At 40.7% G+C, this 16,445-nt stretch overlaps 1 protein-coding gene across 1 annotated transcript in view; it reads left to right on the forward strand.

Annotated features, from left to right (window-relative positions):
* The first annotated feature begins 11,957 nt into the window (after positions 1–11,957).
* LOC124975119 (zinc finger protein ZFP2-like) overlaps positions 11,958–16,445 on the forward strand; it is a 38,151-nt gene continuing 33,663 nt past the window's right edge. Inside the window, exon 1 of the mRNA XM_047538003.1 lies at positions 11,958–12,081. Within this exon, the coding sequence (XP_047393959.1) occupies positions 12,079–12,081 (3 nt within the window). The 5' untranslated portion in view covers positions 11,958–12,078. The remainder of the gene's footprint in view (positions 12,082–16,445) is intronic.

A 16,445-nucleotide genomic window follows, 5' to 3' on the forward strand; every position in this document is an offset into this window, starting at 1 on the left:
TTAATATCTGAATTGCTGAGTTAAGGGGTACAGGAGGGCAGCGGTCTCAATTGTAATTGTGTACCAACGTTTATTATAGGGGTGACATATTCTTTGTAGGAAGGAAGGAATGTTATGAAACCTTATTCTCTCACCTCACCATCACACATGAACAAAACCATCGTTAAAATTTAACCAGCCTGTTGGAGACAAAGGCAGATCTACAACTATTTTCTCCAGAGGCTTTCAGGGACTCATTGCACGGTTGCAAAATTATTTTTAATTTTGTTAATGGTAAAGACCCATTGTTTTTCAGATTGTAGGTAATATTTTCTAGAATTTTTGTTGTATTCCCTTCATCCCCTTAAGCAATCCGTTCAGACTGAAATGAGTAATATATTATCAGAAAAACACAGCAGAGAAAACACCATGCTCCGGAGCAAAACATCCGGCAATTCCTTTTAGGATGAGCCTTTGCAATCATCCTCCAGAGGATCTTTGTCAAGCACTGGATGGAATTCCGGATGCCCCCGCAATGCAGCCTTTGAGTCACCTCTTTAAAAGCCCTCAGTTCCCTAAAATGGGCAGAATCACAGTCTCTGGGATAGTAGTCAACTGTGTTTCTCCTTTGCAAGTCAAAATTTTTTTCCTTTTTCTCAAACCATGTTTTTTTTTTTATTGAATTGGCATTGGGGCAAGAACTGGCTTTTGATAACAGATGCTTCTTCAGGACTACACCACATGAATGACAGCCTCACTCATGGAAGAGCAATTGTACCAAAAGGAAACTGGTACTAGATGATAATGAAGGTCACTGTGAGGGTAATCATAAAATCATTGCTCCTTATCATTAAGATTATTCTAACACTAATGGAGCAGTAGTATAAATAATGGCATGGTTATAAAGTTCTGAAAATGAGTGACAGAGATGGCAGCACAACATGTAGTGTACCTAATGCCATAGAATTTTACACTTGAGAGTTATAATGGAAAATATTATGCAGTATTATGTTATAATAGAAAGAAAAAATAACAGCAAGTTCATGAACCTGGGGGTGCTTAACCACTGAGTAACATCCCTAGTCCTTTCATTTAAATTTTTATTTTGAGACAGGATCTTGCTAAGTGCCTTATGGTCTTGCCAAGTTGCTGAGGCTGGCTTTGAACCTGTGATCCTCTTGCCTTAGCCTCCCAAGCCATTGGGTCTACAGGCATGCAGCAATCCAGCAAAATAGACACATTTCTTGAAAGAAGGGAAATATTAAAGTTTACATGAGAAAGAGATAAACTGAACAGCTCTATATATATTAAAGAATTTGCAATGGCTGAAGCACTCCTTTTAAGTCTAGACTCAAGTGACTTCACTGCTGAATTTTAACAAACTGTTTTTTCATTGTACTGGAAACTAAACCCAGAGATTTCCACACAGCAGACGAGTGCTTCATCACTGAGTTTCACCTCCAGCTATTTTTATATTGAGGGGCATTCTCACAAAATTGCTGAATCTGGCCTTGAACTTTCAATTCTTCTGTTCTCAGTCTCCTATCTGGGATCATAGTTGTACATTAATGTGCACATCAACACCAAATATTTAAGGAAGAATTACATGTTTACACAAAGGATTACAGAAATGTGAAGAGGTGGCAATATTTCTGTACTCTTCCTATAAGACCTCTGTTATTCTGCTTTTAAAAGGACAAAGGCATCACAAAATTAAAGAACAGAAAAATATCCCTCAGGAATACATATGCAAAAACAATATAAAATATGGCAATATAAAATATGGATAATAAGTCATGGCTAAGCGAAAAGTGTCCAAGGAATGTAAGATCAGTCTTTTAAAACCAATAATCATACTCTTTAGTCTATTGATATGACATCATAATAAGAGATAATCAACCAGGCAAGGTGGCACATACCAGTGGCTCAGGAGGCTAAGACAGGAGGATCTCGAGTTCAAAGGCACTCTCAGAAACTTGGAGAGGCCCTAAGCAACTGAGTGAGACCCTGTCACTAAATAAATAGACTGAAATAAATAAATAGTCAAAAAAATTAGACTGGGGATATGGTTTAATGGTTGAGTGCCCCTGAGTTCAACCTCTGGTGACCCCCTCAAAAATAGATAATCATCTTAACAGATGCCAAACAAAGCATTGGACACAATGTGATACTATTTGTGATAAAAATGCATCACACTATAAATAAAAGGAAAGTTCTAGCCCAGGATATAAAGCATCTCCAAAATTCTAGAAAATATACTTAATGGTAAAAAATCAAATGCTTTCTCCACAAAAGAAGAAACAAGGCCAGGCGTCTGTTCTGATCACTCTTACCCAATACCACCTGGAGGTTTTAGCAGTGCAGTAAAGCAAAACATGTGCAGAACATCTGCCAGAAAATTCCTACAAGGAATAAATCACTTCAATGTGTTCATGGGATACAAGATCCACAGGAAAACCCACTGGATTAACTTGAGAGCAAAGAGGAGGAAAAGTAAAGACATGAAAACTGTTCATCACCTTTGTGAAAATACAAATGAAAACCTCAGCGAGAAATCAATTCACATCCATCGGTATAAGTGAGATAAAGACAGTGAACAAAAGACAAGTCGTGGTGAAAAGGCAGAGAAACTGACTCACTTTATATATTGCTGGTGGGAATGTAAAATTATACAGCACTTTGAAAAATAGTATGATACTTTCTTAGAAAACTAATCAGTTAAACAACCATGATACTCCTCAGCATTTATCCCAGAGAAAAGGAAACAGCATCACCAGAATTCTTACACCTGTACACCACAGCTGTTTTCATCAGCACACATTTGTTTTGACCGAAACGAATAATGCCGTCACAAAATGTTTAAAAATATTTGAGTTTTCAGTCCAAGGAAAATACATTTCAAACAAAAAAACCATAACATGATAAATTTTTAAATCTTATCTGTATTTCCTAAATCTTTCTTAATAAGGAACAATCTCTTTTACTGATGAAAAATTAAAAGAATAAATAACAAAAAAATTATTTGTTTCTGCAAATACAAACAAGTAAAACAAAGAAAAATTAAAATGACATCATGTAAAATTATTTTAAATCAATCGTGTTTCCATATCCTAACAACAAATAGTTAGAAAATTCTTTTCTTTTCTTTTCTTTTTTTTTAGTTCTGGTGACTGAACCCTGGGCCACTCATGACCCCAGCCCCTTTGAATTTTATTTTTAAGACAGGGTCTGGTTAAATTTTTTATGCTGGCTTTCATTTGTAATCCTTCTGTCTTCATTCTTCTGAGTAGCATGTCTCCACTGCATTCAGCAGAAATCAAAATTTTAAAACAGCACCATTTACAACAGACATCAGAAAGTTTTAAACTTATTAAGTTCCACAACCCATCAAAGACATAATTATATTTATGTTTTGATAAATGCTATTCAAAGCCTGAAAACTACACATACAAAAAGTACTGAGAGAAACTACAAAGGTTAAATAGGTTGAGGGATATGTCATTGTCACAGATGAAAAGATTCAATATTGTTATAAATCTCAATTCTTCCTCACACTCAGCTATAAATTCATTGTAACCCCAAACATAACCCAAATCTAAAATGAAATTTAAAAAGCAAAGAACACAGAGGAGTAAAAGAAGCAGTAAAGAAAAATGCTGGAGGCACAACACTGATCACCCTGACCCACACAGTGTGAGGACAGAGACCAAGTGCAGACAGCAGAGGACACAGGCATGCTCACAGCTGGGTGGTCAAGCATTTGACAAGCATTCTACGTCAATGGGAAAAGGAGAATCGTTTCCACAAGTGGTGGGGAACGGTCTCAAACTTCACCTCATACAATAGGCCCAATTAAGTAGGAACACACCACAGATCCGAATCTTGGAGGGAGGTTTCCAAAGAGATATAAAAATCATCATGACCTCAGGTTTGTCTGAGTTCTTGTGTAAAAAAAAAAAAAAAAAAAAAAAAAAAAAAAAAAAAAAAAAATGAAGTACTACAGAAGAAGAGGGCTGGAAGTACCTCAGTGGCCCAGCACTTGCCCAGCAAGCATGAGGTCCTGGGCTCGATTCCCTGCACAAGGAAAAGGCCTTTACCGTAAGTGAAAGGATGACCATGCACAGCACTGTTACAAATGTGGAGCAGCAGGAGCCTTCGCACCGGGGCGGGAATGTACAGCGGTTCCATCTGGCAAACAGCTTGCAGATCTTCAAGTGTCCCCTACCTCATGGCCCACACATGGAGAAGAATGGAGGGCCTGGGTCAACATTCAGTGTTTATCTCTTTCCCTCAGGGTCCCATTGTGCCGTCACCAGGAAAGGATGTATGTGGGAAAGGGTCAACGCTTTGGCTTTGGCTTCCTTTGTAGGGCTTGTTCAGTCACTGGGAAAATACGCAGTGGGAATTCTATCGACGTGTGGCTTGCTTTTTCATTCCCTTTTCTCAGGCCTCAGTGTTTGGGGGGTTTTTAATTTTCCATATCTAATAGTTTAGACTCTGAAAGAGGAAATCAGGCATCAAAAATCTCTGTCTAGCTGCTTTGAGCTGGGAGGGGGCCTTCCTCTCAGAGTTCTGCAAGTGAATATGGGCCATGCAGAGAGGGATAAGTAGGGTAGTCCTGAGGTCATCTCAAGGGATGTGAACTCTTCTTATGCCGCTCCAGAGGATCCGGTGGTGAGCGGTGGGAGGAGGGGTATTCTGGGAAGTTTCCTGGCAGTTGCTGCTGAGGTAACCACTTTATTAAAAAACTGTAAGACTAAAGTAGGGGGAAGAAAACATTATATAGTGATATGTGAAGATTAACTAGTTTGTTAGGTGAGGGGAAACAATCGCAGCATAGAGAATGAAGACTAGTTTGGTTTTTGGTAGGCAAGGATCAATATAAGCCTCATAAAGAACAAATCTCAAGTTTGGGGGCATCAGGGCTGTGGGACTGACACAGTGTATATCTTAATTTTATTTAAAAGAACTGTTGTTTTTCTTCTAAATGCCCAAGTTTGGCTGTCTTTTGGTTATAACTGTTTTTGCTAGGTGTTTAAGATCAAGCAGGTCAAATTGACCTTGTTCACATTTGCTGTTAAGGGTCAGCTGAGTTCCCATAGGGGTTACCCTTGGGAAATTTTAAAGCAGTTTCTTAGCTCTTTTAGAGCCATCTGCTTGATAGAATTGGCTATGGTCTCCTTGATGAGGTGGCTTCCCTTGGAAGCATCAGGGATGTCTCCTTCTCCAATGACCCTCCTCTTTCAAGCAGGGGCACTGATTGGCTTTCCATTCTCTAGTGGTCTCATTAATACTCCTGAGGGTGAGGTCATGTGGCCCAGAGTTGCAAAGCTCCTTAGAAAAGTTCTCCAGTTCCCTGGGTTGAGGCTGACTCAGAGGGTATCAGTCAAATGTCGATTTTCTTCACCCTTTTAATTTCACCTTGATTTTTAAGCCTTGGTGTTAAACATCTAACAAGCCAGAGTACTGAGCTCTACCTTCAATGTCCATAACCTTATAGTCATTTACCCCTTATATTTAATTGGGGTCTGTGTTAGTATTAGAAGTTAGCCTTATATCCTATCTGTCTTGTAGGTGATGGATTATTATCTCAAATTAGCCTGGGTAGTGTGTTCTTGATGCAGTACCTCTGCAAAATATTAACAAGCAACAATTACAGAATTTACAAGGAAAATACAAAATAAAATTAACAAGAGTAAAAACATGTCAGTTTGTGTAATATCTATGTTTAGTTTTAGCTGCATTATACGTTACATCCCTGTTTGAGATGACAGTAATCCTTACAACAAACATCAATCTTCTGAACATAACTTTAAATGAGCTGAAGTCCAGCCAATTATAGAGCCACTCTAACATGTAGTAAGGTGGGAGGCAGAGCATTATCTCAGGTAAGGTGGGGCTCTTGATGAATTTTAGGTAAAGTGTTCTAGTTCTGAAACTGATCTTTGCCTCTTTCTTAAATGTCATTTTATAAATTTTGTATATATTGCTTCCTGAATTCATATAAACATTAATTAATATAATTTAACATTACACTTAAAACATGAATCAAAGTAAGACTGAGAGAACTTTTAACTTTTTCTTTGTATGGAAAATTGGCAAAATGTTTTTATGTTTTATGTTATTAACCTTTAAATTGATCAGACTCTTCTTATTATCTTTCAGAAATACATTTGCACTTTAATCCCAGTGTATAAAGTAACATAAGACTTAGCTTCACTTATAGAACATTAAGTAATAAGAATAAATCCCCAATAAAATTTTTTATTCTTATAAGTTTAAACTCACCATTCCAGAAAACTTTAGTTTGGAGAACAGCAACTTGATAAATTTACTTTTAAATTTCCTGTTTTAAAGACTTGTATACCTGGATGATATGAACACATTCAATATACAAAGAAGAGGAGTAGCAGCACCACAATTATACTGATGTTTTTATATTAACCAAGTTTAGTTCTTAAAGAAAAATCTAGATTCTGTAAGGCAGTTGCTGTTTAACCAGAGTTGTATAAAGTTCCTTCAGGATTGGTTACTCTAAAGAATAAAACTTAAAAGAAACAATGTTAAGAGTGAATTAACATTTTAAGAAATTCTTCTCAGTTTAACATATAGGTTAAACCTTGGTTTTATATCAGTACATTAGTATTTGAGCTTAGGGAAAAACCTTAAAATGCTTTAACTGATTGTTTCACATACATTAACGAACTTAATTACACATAAATTGTTGAAAGTTGCCCTTTACATACATAGACCCTCATGTTATTTCCTCACACGAAGATTTTCTTACCCAGAAATATTTTTCCTTCTATTAAACATTTTTATACCTAGAACCTTCAAATTTCTTTAACCATTGACCCCCTTTTAAAATTACATTCTGAAACAACCCTTCTGAAATTTCTAAAGTTAGATAAATTTTTCCATTGTAATAAGAGGAAATACTTTATGTTATTTACAGTACTCCAATTGAAAACACAGCTGAAACTTTCAGACATTTTGTACATAGAATTACATCTGTTTGTTTACCAATTTATGAAAACACAAACAATGTTCAAGTATCTGATCTCATGGAATTCAAGAAGTTAGAAGTACTTGAAGTTATATTAACCATTAGCAGTTTAACTCACTAAATTAATCAGATGTCTCTAGCAAACACATTCATGATTAACCCCATAGATGTCAAATCTAATTTACTTAATTTACTGAAAAATACAAGATCTCAGAAAAGTGCATTGAACAATATTTGCCATCGCTTCCTTGTTGAAGAAGAGTCCTGGGAACAGTAGATATTAGACACTTTATAATAAACATTATATTAGTTTGACCACCTAGAGAAACTTGTGAGTTAAGTCATTTTTAATTTGGATCCATATTTTTGAATTTTAATTCATGAGGCTCATTATCTATATGCCAATTTTGATATCATGTACATGATATATGGATGCATGCACATATATAGGCAAACAACACCCTGCACACATAACACAACAGCAAAGACCTTGTAGTTTTTGCTAGGTGAATCTTCATTGCAATGTTATAGATGTTTTAAAAACTCTAGAGTTGAATAAAAGTAGAACTGATCAGAAAAACATTGACCTATGTATGTAGGATCAAAATCATGAGCTCACAAAATTATGAAATTAAAGAAAAAACAAGAGTCCTAGAAAAAATGGCACGGCCATTAATCATTTCATTAAAGCAGTATGAGAGAGCTAGAAAAAGAAGGAGAGAGGGAGAGAAAGTGAGAAAGAGAGAGATAAAGAGTGAGAGAGAGAGAAAGAGAGGAAGTCTTGGAACCATTTTTCTGTGTTGCAGCCCAGGAGAAGTTAAAAGGACATTTTTTTTCCTTCAGTCTCACATTGGTCCCCTTCCGGGCCTGCTGCCTTTTGCAATTTACCTTCCAATGCAGCTTCAGCAGGTCTGGCCAGGGAAATTGCTGCCTAAGACTTTTTAACTCTTTTTTTCCTAGCTGGTAATCAGGTCAGGTTAGGATGCAGAAAATTATGAAACGTTATCATGCTCCTTACTGAGACATGCCACTGGCTGTTGGATTGGTCTGGGTTAAGGGAGGATATTTACCAGTTATTTGCATTCTTAAAATCTCTCCAGAAGGGGAATGTTTGCCTGATGCTTGGCTGTTCACTACAGTGCAGTGATGCTTCACTGTTCACTTGGGAAACTGGCTGCACTGAAGGGAGAGGTGTTTAATTCTGAGAACAGTTCGCCTTCCAGTATCCCCACTGCACACATTGGGATATGGTGAGGGACCTTGGATTTTGACAAGCTTTACCCAATATACAGTTTGTCCACATTGGAAACAGGGTCCAAGAGATGTATTAGAGGGTCTGGTGGGGCCATGAGCAGCAGTGGCTTTTTGCAGTATATAGATGGTTGAGGCTAGGAGCTGATAATTTTCTTTCTTGTTTGGCCTTATCTTGAAAGGTCTTGAAAGCAGTATTTAGAAATTGCTTCTGGAAAGCTTTGGTGCCCTTCTCTAAGTGTCTGAGTTTCTTCAATGTCAAGTGCAGACCTGCTTATAAAGTTAAAATGTAAAAAGATACTGCCACCAGGGATGTCCACATCCAAATTTGTGTATTTAGTGATTGCCTCAGTAAGTCAGGCCAAAAACAGGGCAGGATTTTTATCAGGTCCCTGGGTAATTTCCTTCATCTTTTCCCAGTTTACTTGAGTGTGAGAAATTTTGACACTCCCACAAGGATGCAAGCGACCACATGTTGTAACCTGATAACCCTGGGGTCTTGAGGTTGATACATCCAGTCAGGTTCAACTGAGGGAAAAGTAGTGTCTGCTACCAGGTGGATTTCAGGGTTTCCGCCAGGTGAGAGATGCGCATGATCTCTGGCAGTCTGCCAGATACAGGCTCGCTCATCATTGATCAGGGTGGAAGTGAAATATATAATATACGTCTGCCCAAGTGAGATGATATGCCCGAGTCAGATGGGGGAATTCCTTCCTATATTTGGCAGGGATTTCAGAAAATGAGCCTAATTTGTCTTCTATTTGGGACATATTTGTCATGGAGAAAGGAATACGAACTTGGAAGCTCCCTTCAGTCCCTGATGCATCCCAGAGGGGGACATATGTTGTACCGGGAGCATTTTGACCATGGATGGGGAGGAGATGGCAAAGGAAAGGGGAAGTGTGCAGTTTGTGATGGGGAGTCTGGCAGGGGAGCTGTAGGACTTTGGAGAGAAAGATCTGATGGGGGGTTTTGGGGAGAGGATCCCAAAGGGGACTGAGAGGTCTCAGGAGAAGGTATGGGGCCAAGGGATCTGTAAGGAGGGGATTCATCAGCTATCCCAGGGGCTGTGAATGAGGGAGGGGATTGTAACTTTAAAACTAGTAACTGCAAAGTAGTACAAGGTTGATACAGGGAGAGACTTGAGAGGAGGAGGAAAGGGTCTGAATTTAGGGGAGTTCCAAGTACTTGTCATTTTGGGTTAACTATTTTTCTAAGACTTTTATAATCTCTTTATCAAGAGTTCTATATTTGGGCAGTGTGTTTTGGCTATCTAATTTATATTGTGACCAGATTTGAGTACTGAGCCTAATGAGGCATTTAATTTTAAGATCAGTATGGCAATAAAGGGTTTTAAGATTGGTGGAGAGATAGTGAAAGGGTATGTCTCTGGGAATTGATTGGGTAGTTCCCATCTTTGGAGAGGTTTGACAGCAAAGTGTCCCCTGCAGTCTTTATGTGACCAATGTGCCAGGCTTGAATTGGACTTCCCCATGAAGGACTGGGGAAATATCTTGCCCTCGATCACCATGGTCAGGGACAGGGGCCTGGTTAGCCTAAGGGCAAAGTCTCTCTCCAGCAGAGAGGAAATGAATGAGGGACAGGGTCCCAGTTAACAGATGGGGTCTTACCTCTCCAAAGAGATGGGAAGGTCAGTGGTGGATGCAGAAACAAAAAGGCAAGTAGGTCCTTGATTTGTGAAGTTTCCTAGGTGTGCAAGGGAAGGGAAGATTGGGGAAGAAGCAAGAGTAGGCCTTTGATGCCAACAAAGTGTTTAATGTAAATCCCTGTATTGTTCACATGGCATAAATCACGAAAGTTTAATAGGTAGCTGATGTCTGGTACCCCTGAGGCTGTCAGAGGCAGGTTTTGGACTCAAAGCCTTCATGCAGCACTAGGGAGTTGCCCCAGCCAGGTGCCCTCAGTTGCTTTGAACCTCCCTCCTGTCTCCCGCACCAAACTTCTCCCACACAGCGGTTGACTTCTGGTTCCCCTAAGGGCTGCAGGAGTTAGATTTCAGACCCAGAAGCTTCATACAGCACCAGAGAGTTGCCCTGGCCAGGTGGACTCAGTTATCTTTGGCCCTCCGTCATCTCTCCCACGGAATGTCTCCAGCGTAAAGTAAACAGGGAAGGGCAGGGGAGGCCTACGTTTAACAGGCTAGGGAAACAGTCAGTTTGGAGATCCAGCTGTGGCTCCTGTGGGTCCCCTCAGCTTTCAGAGGGCCTTACAGGTGCCAGCAGATCACAGTCAGTCTCCAGGCCTCACCAGCTGTTCAACAGATTGTGGGGGAAGGGAATGTCTTGATTCCTGGTCACGGAATCAAAACGTTAGCACAAAAAGACTGGGCAGTGCGTAAACCACACTAATGATCTCAGCTGCTTGTTCAGGAACAAAATTTCACCCAGGAACAGTGGATGCAGGAATGAAACGGCATCAGGGACCCACTTTCCTGGTGGAAAATCAGTCACTGAACACAGAAAGTAACTGGGTTCACATAGGTTATTCTGAGGGTGTTCTAGTGAGCATACTAATTTCCTTGTGCCTTCAGGAAACAGGTTTGTGAGAATTTGAAAATTTGAAAATTACTGGGCAATATTTTTTTCTCGGAGAAGAATGGAAGATCTCAGGTCAGCATTCAGTGTTTATCTCTTTCCCTGCTGAAGGCAGTTGTACTGTCACTGGGAAAGGAAATATTTGGGAAAGGATCAGTGTTTTGGCTTCCTTTCTAGGGATTGTTCTGTCATTGGGAAAGAGCTATTGATGTATTGCTTTCTTTTTCATTCCTTTTTCTCAGGCCTCACTGTTTTGGGGTCTTTTCATTTTCCATATCTAATAGTGACCACAGGTTCTGAAGGGTTATGGAAAATAATATTCCTACAGAACAACCCCCAGGAAAAAATGAAAGGACACTGTGGCTTGGGAGGAGGGAGGAAAGTTGTTCAAACATTAATCATCCCCTGGTACACCTTTTCCCAGTAATAATGGCCCTGAGGGAAAAGTAAACTTTCATTCATTCCTAGGTTCATCCCCAGCCTCTCCACCAAAAGCAAACATTCGCCCCTTCCCAACCACAATGGGTCCTGAATGGAGAGGCAGATGCTGAAATCTGGGTCTTGAATTTTTACCCTTTCCCATTACAGGTCGAGTCCTGGAAAGAGAAAAGCAAATAGTGACGCTGTAGGTAAGTGGGTCCCAGAAGAAGGAAGATAAAAAGCGAACACCGAGTTGTCTTTTCCCAGTGACAATGAGTTTCAAACCTTTTATAACTGCCTTGCTGAGTTAGAATTTTAAGCGGCACGACTAGTTTCCTGACTGAACAGTATGTCCGCAGTCTCCAGTGACTAATTCGTCCTCATTGTAGACGATAAATCCCAGACTCCTGTAACCCGCGGGCACTTCCACGCCCGGTTGACGGACTTCACTGCAGAATAAAGGGAAGCCTGCTGGCCGTCTGAGGTCTGCTCCGCCCCTTGTTGTGTTTCCTCGTGGCTGCTTACGGTCCTGGAGGAGAAAGACCAAGGAAGCAAACCCGGCCGAGAACCGTCGTCCTGTTGGCGAGCGCTCCGTGGTTGGATGCCCTCTGCCGTCACTCAGGCCTTGCTCAATGGGCTCCGTCGCGGGCGGCCTGGAGTCCGGTCCAATCAGGTGCGTGCGTGAGGTCCGTCCAATTGGGCACGCAGCCCTGAAGGGGGCGGGCTTCCGCATCCAGGGCGCCGGGTCCCCGAGCGCCCTGCGGCCTGCGCGCCGCTGGACCGCCGCCCTCTGCGCCTGCCGTCTGCGCTGCTCTACCGCCGAGCGGCTGGAAAATCCGCAGGACGCTGGGCGCCCGTGGCCCGGACATGGTGAGTGACTGGTGGGGAGGCAGTCTGGCCCTGGGGGGACTGGCCACGGCGGGACCTGGAAACGGCGGACGGAGACTGCGGGCCGTCACCTCCGGAGTCTGCAGACCTGAGCCCTCTGGGGCAGCTCAGCCCTCGTCCTCTCTGGCCGCGCTGGTGCCGCGCAGGTTGGCGCAGCCGGGACCCAGCACACCCTCTCCGATCCCTGCACGGCTGCCTCAGCCGCTGAGTGGAGCCCTGTGTTGGCACCAGCTGCCCGCAGCCTGGTATCTGCACAGATCTTGGGGTGGAAATTGGGACGATCATCAGGAGAGAGCCCCGACTCTGTGTGTGGTTCCTGCGTGAGAGAAGCTGAGGTCTGGGGACCCCAGTTCCTCCTCCCTCCCTACTTTCTAAATGCAGGGGAAGCCGATTTCAGATCCAGCCGGTCCCGCAGCCCAGCTCTCCATTAGCCGGTGAATGAACTGCCCTTTCCAGCTTCCCTTCTACACTCCAAAGGCCAAATCCTCCCCTCCAAATTGTCAAATGTTTGTTTCCCATGCTACATTTGAAACGGACACAGTATTTTTCTAATATTTTTCTCCAAGTACTGAATGGCACTTTTTAAAGATTTTGTTTTCTGTTTTGAGCAATTTTTCATGAGAGGAAAGCAGAGAATTTTTTGACTATTTGTGGAAAATAATGTGTCTGCCTTTCCCTTTGTCTTTCCTCTCCACAAAAACTTACAGATGTTTCGAGTTGAGGTTCCCCCAGCAGAGGTCACTGTGCGAGGCGTCCTCACTCCGCCCTCCCATCTTTCCAGGGCCCTGGGTTTCAGAACTGCCTGACACAAGGAGCCACGACTCCATGTCTAAGACCTGGAGTGTCTGCTGAACACCATTCCCGGGGTCTTGTGCTCCTGGAGAGTAGTTGGAATTGTCAGGTTGAGGTTGGAGCCTCTCAGGGGAGGAGCCGAATGTCCTGCCCTGGTTTCTCCTTCAACTAAAAGGCATCTCTTTCTTTTAGCAGCTACTGTGCATAGCACTACAGTGAAAATGAGAGCGCAGTCCTTTGACATGCTGATTCGGACCCCTTTAGATGTGTACCCAGAATCGCTGTTACTGGGTCATATGGCAGTTCTATTTTTAGTTTTTTGAAGAACCTTTATACTATTTTTTAAAAAAACTGCCTACAGTTTATATTCTAACCATCATTCTATAAGGTTCCTTTTTCCACGTCTATACTGTGGAGCGCTTGTTGTCTTGCACCTTTTAGATATTGGCCATTTTGACAGCCCTGCTCAGGCTGCAGGAGGTTTGCTCTTAAGTCCCTGATGCAGGTTAGAATCCAAACTGTCAAGTTGCCACTGGAAGAGTGTGCTGAGAGTTTTTCTGGGATCTGAACCTTTTAACCCCTTTTCTTCACTACTGGTGGGGATCATAGCCCAAGGAAGTCCTTGCACACCAGTGTAAATCCACTTGTTTGTGATCCAAGGAAATTTGCACATGCTCAGTTACCTTTGCTCACAGAACTCAAGTTGGGATGGAGTCCCTGAAAGAAAGACTGAGGGTCCCAGTACATGGGCAAACTCCTTACAGGAAGAATTGGAGTAATTACAGGGGTGAACTGGGGGAGAGAGCTTAGGAAGTGCCAATCTCCCATTCAGGTTGCCAGTGGCAGACATTATTTTCCTCTTTACATTTATGATTCCAGCTAGATAGGAGCTCAATGTCTGCAACTGCCGTCAGCAACAGAGTATGCTGGCAGATCCAGAGCTGTTCTAGGGATAAACTGACACCTTTGGCATTTAACTCACTGTCTTCTCTGGTCTGACGTAATGAAGCCATGGAAGTACTTGCATGTCCATTAAAAATATATATATATATATATCACTTTTTCTGTGGTCTTATTTTAAAAAAAATTTTGTTGTTGTTGGACATTTATTTATTTATATATTGTCCTGAGAATCAAACCTGCTGCCTCACACATGCTGGCAAGAGCTCTACCACTGACCTTCAACTCCAGCCCTTCCTGTGGTCTTGATACTTGTGGATATGTGGTCTTTTCCTCTCTGAATACTGAACAGATTAAGATGCAAACCACAGAACACTTTAGAATTAGGATATGTATAGTCCCAATCTTCCTCTCCTAAGTCTCTCAATTCATTTGTGACATGACTTTGTCTAAGGACTTGAAACACGAGTAGATATTTATTCAGTGTATCCATAGGTGGAGGGAGAGTCAGGAGTCTCCTATTCTGAATTTCCTACATTATCCTCCATTAACATCTACTTTTTTTGTGGTGCTAGGGTTTGAACCCAGACCTTGCCTGCTCTGCATGCACATTCCACCAGTGAACTGTGTGCCCCCAGCCCCAGCACCTGCCTTTGGATTGGGCTGATCACCGTTCAAATCTAGTGTCATTCTTGACAGACCTTTATTTTATTCATTTATTTTTATGTGGTGCTGAGAATTGAACCAAGTGCCTCACAAATGCCAGGCAAGCACTCTACCACTGAGTCACAAACCCAACCCTCATAATTCTTGATATGTTTGGATTCACATTAGCCTTCCTATGGCTCTTGACAATAGAAAATGTACATAAATGTGGATTCAGCTATGCATTTTGTTTGTAACATGAATCCTTAGTCATTATTAATGCATAATTATAGTTTTATAACATGTTAGTGTCAGGTAATGATAGCTATTTGTTTTGCTGTACCAATCAGAGGGTTTTTGTATATAGTTTTGTATATACTTTACTTTGCAGATGAATTGTAGGGTGTTTTGTTTTGTTTCTTCTTTCACTAAAAGGAAAGCATCCTGAAATTTTGATGGATATTATTGAAAATTAACTGGTAGGAAAATGATCATCTTTGTAAAAGGATGAGTTTTATCATCTACAAGTGGTGTGTGTAATTGAGGTCTTTATTTGGTTCTGTAAATTTTAATTTTCTGGTAAATTGTACATAGTTCCTTTTAAAGCATGCATACATGTGAAGTAGCACATGGATGAGAGACGGCTCTATAATACATACCTCATGATTTTTATGGTTTAATTGAATGTAATGTGACCAAAATTGTGGCTGGCCCGAGTAACCATTGCTTCCCACTGTCTTATTTGTCTCTTCTTAAGGGTCCACCCTCTTTCCCCACCCTTTGCATTTCAGTTGTCTGGCCCAGTACTGCTGTGTCCTCATGTGTTCTTATGGTTCACGTGTGCAGTTCTACAAGTCTGTGCTGATGGTGAATCATGTATCCTCATACATGATACAGTTTCTGTAAGCATAGAACAATAACTTACGTTTCATCTTTAGTTCATGATAATTTACTTCTTCCATATCTTGTTTTCAGTATTATTTAATTTTATCTATCTGATGTGATTTTGTTTTACATTTTTCTAATTTCTTAAGATTTGGAAACTCTTATGACTATTGATTACTGAACTATCTCCTAAATTGCTTACGCCTGCTTTTCTTTGGTGTCCTTGTCTTTTCCTTTTCTATTAAAAATGTTTGGTTATATGTGAGGGAATTATTTTCAACTATGCCACTTCTCTTTTTACCTTTTAATGGTAACATTCAATGAATAATTTTTTCTTTTAATGTTGCTGAATTTTATGATTTTTTAGTATGTTGTTTTGTATAATTTTGAAAATAACTCAAAATCATTTTGGTTTTTAGAAGTGAAACCAAAGGAGCCCTACCACTGAGCTACATTCTAGTCCCATTTGAAATTTTATTTTAAGACAAAGTCTCACTAGGTTACCCAGGTTGGTATAGAAATTTCCATCCTCCTGCCTTAATTTTCCAAGAAGCTGTTATCATAGGTGTGTACCACCATGTCCACCATGTAACTCCCTTTGTTATAATAATTTTTTAATGTTTTATGTTTTGCATTTATATTTAAGTATTACCTCTGAAAATGATTTATGATGTGATATGAGGAAAGGTTACAGTAGCATTTATCAGTCACACAGATATCCCATTTCCCAGCAGAATTCTTTGGAGAAGGTGTCATTTTTCTACTTTCCTGCAGTGCAAACTCTTGTCATTTAGCACTATCTAAATTGCAAGTGTCTTTTTAAAGGTTCTGTCTTTAGATCAACAGTTCTGTTGATTCAACTTATTATGAGGTGTACACTGACTGCTGTAACCTTATAGCATATAGGCATGTATGGCCTAGTGACTTTGGGTTGGTGACGGACTGCATGTATAGTGAGAGTTATCACATATAGCCTCGGGGTGTAATAGTGTATCATCTAGGTGTCCTGCCCTCGGGTGATTGCAAAATGAAAAATGACTTTACGGTGATTTACAGCATTATCATCTACATGCAGTGTAAGAGTTTTTTATTTGCTTCTGTAAATTTTAATTTTCTGTTCAATT

Source organism: Sciurus carolinensis, unplaced genomic scaffold (genome assembly GCF_902686445.1).
Source record: "Sciurus carolinensis unplaced genomic scaffold, mSciCar1.2, whole genome shotgun sequence".
Classification (NCBI taxonomy): domain Eukaryota; kingdom Metazoa; phylum Chordata; class Mammalia; order Rodentia; family Sciuridae; genus Sciurus; species Sciurus carolinensis.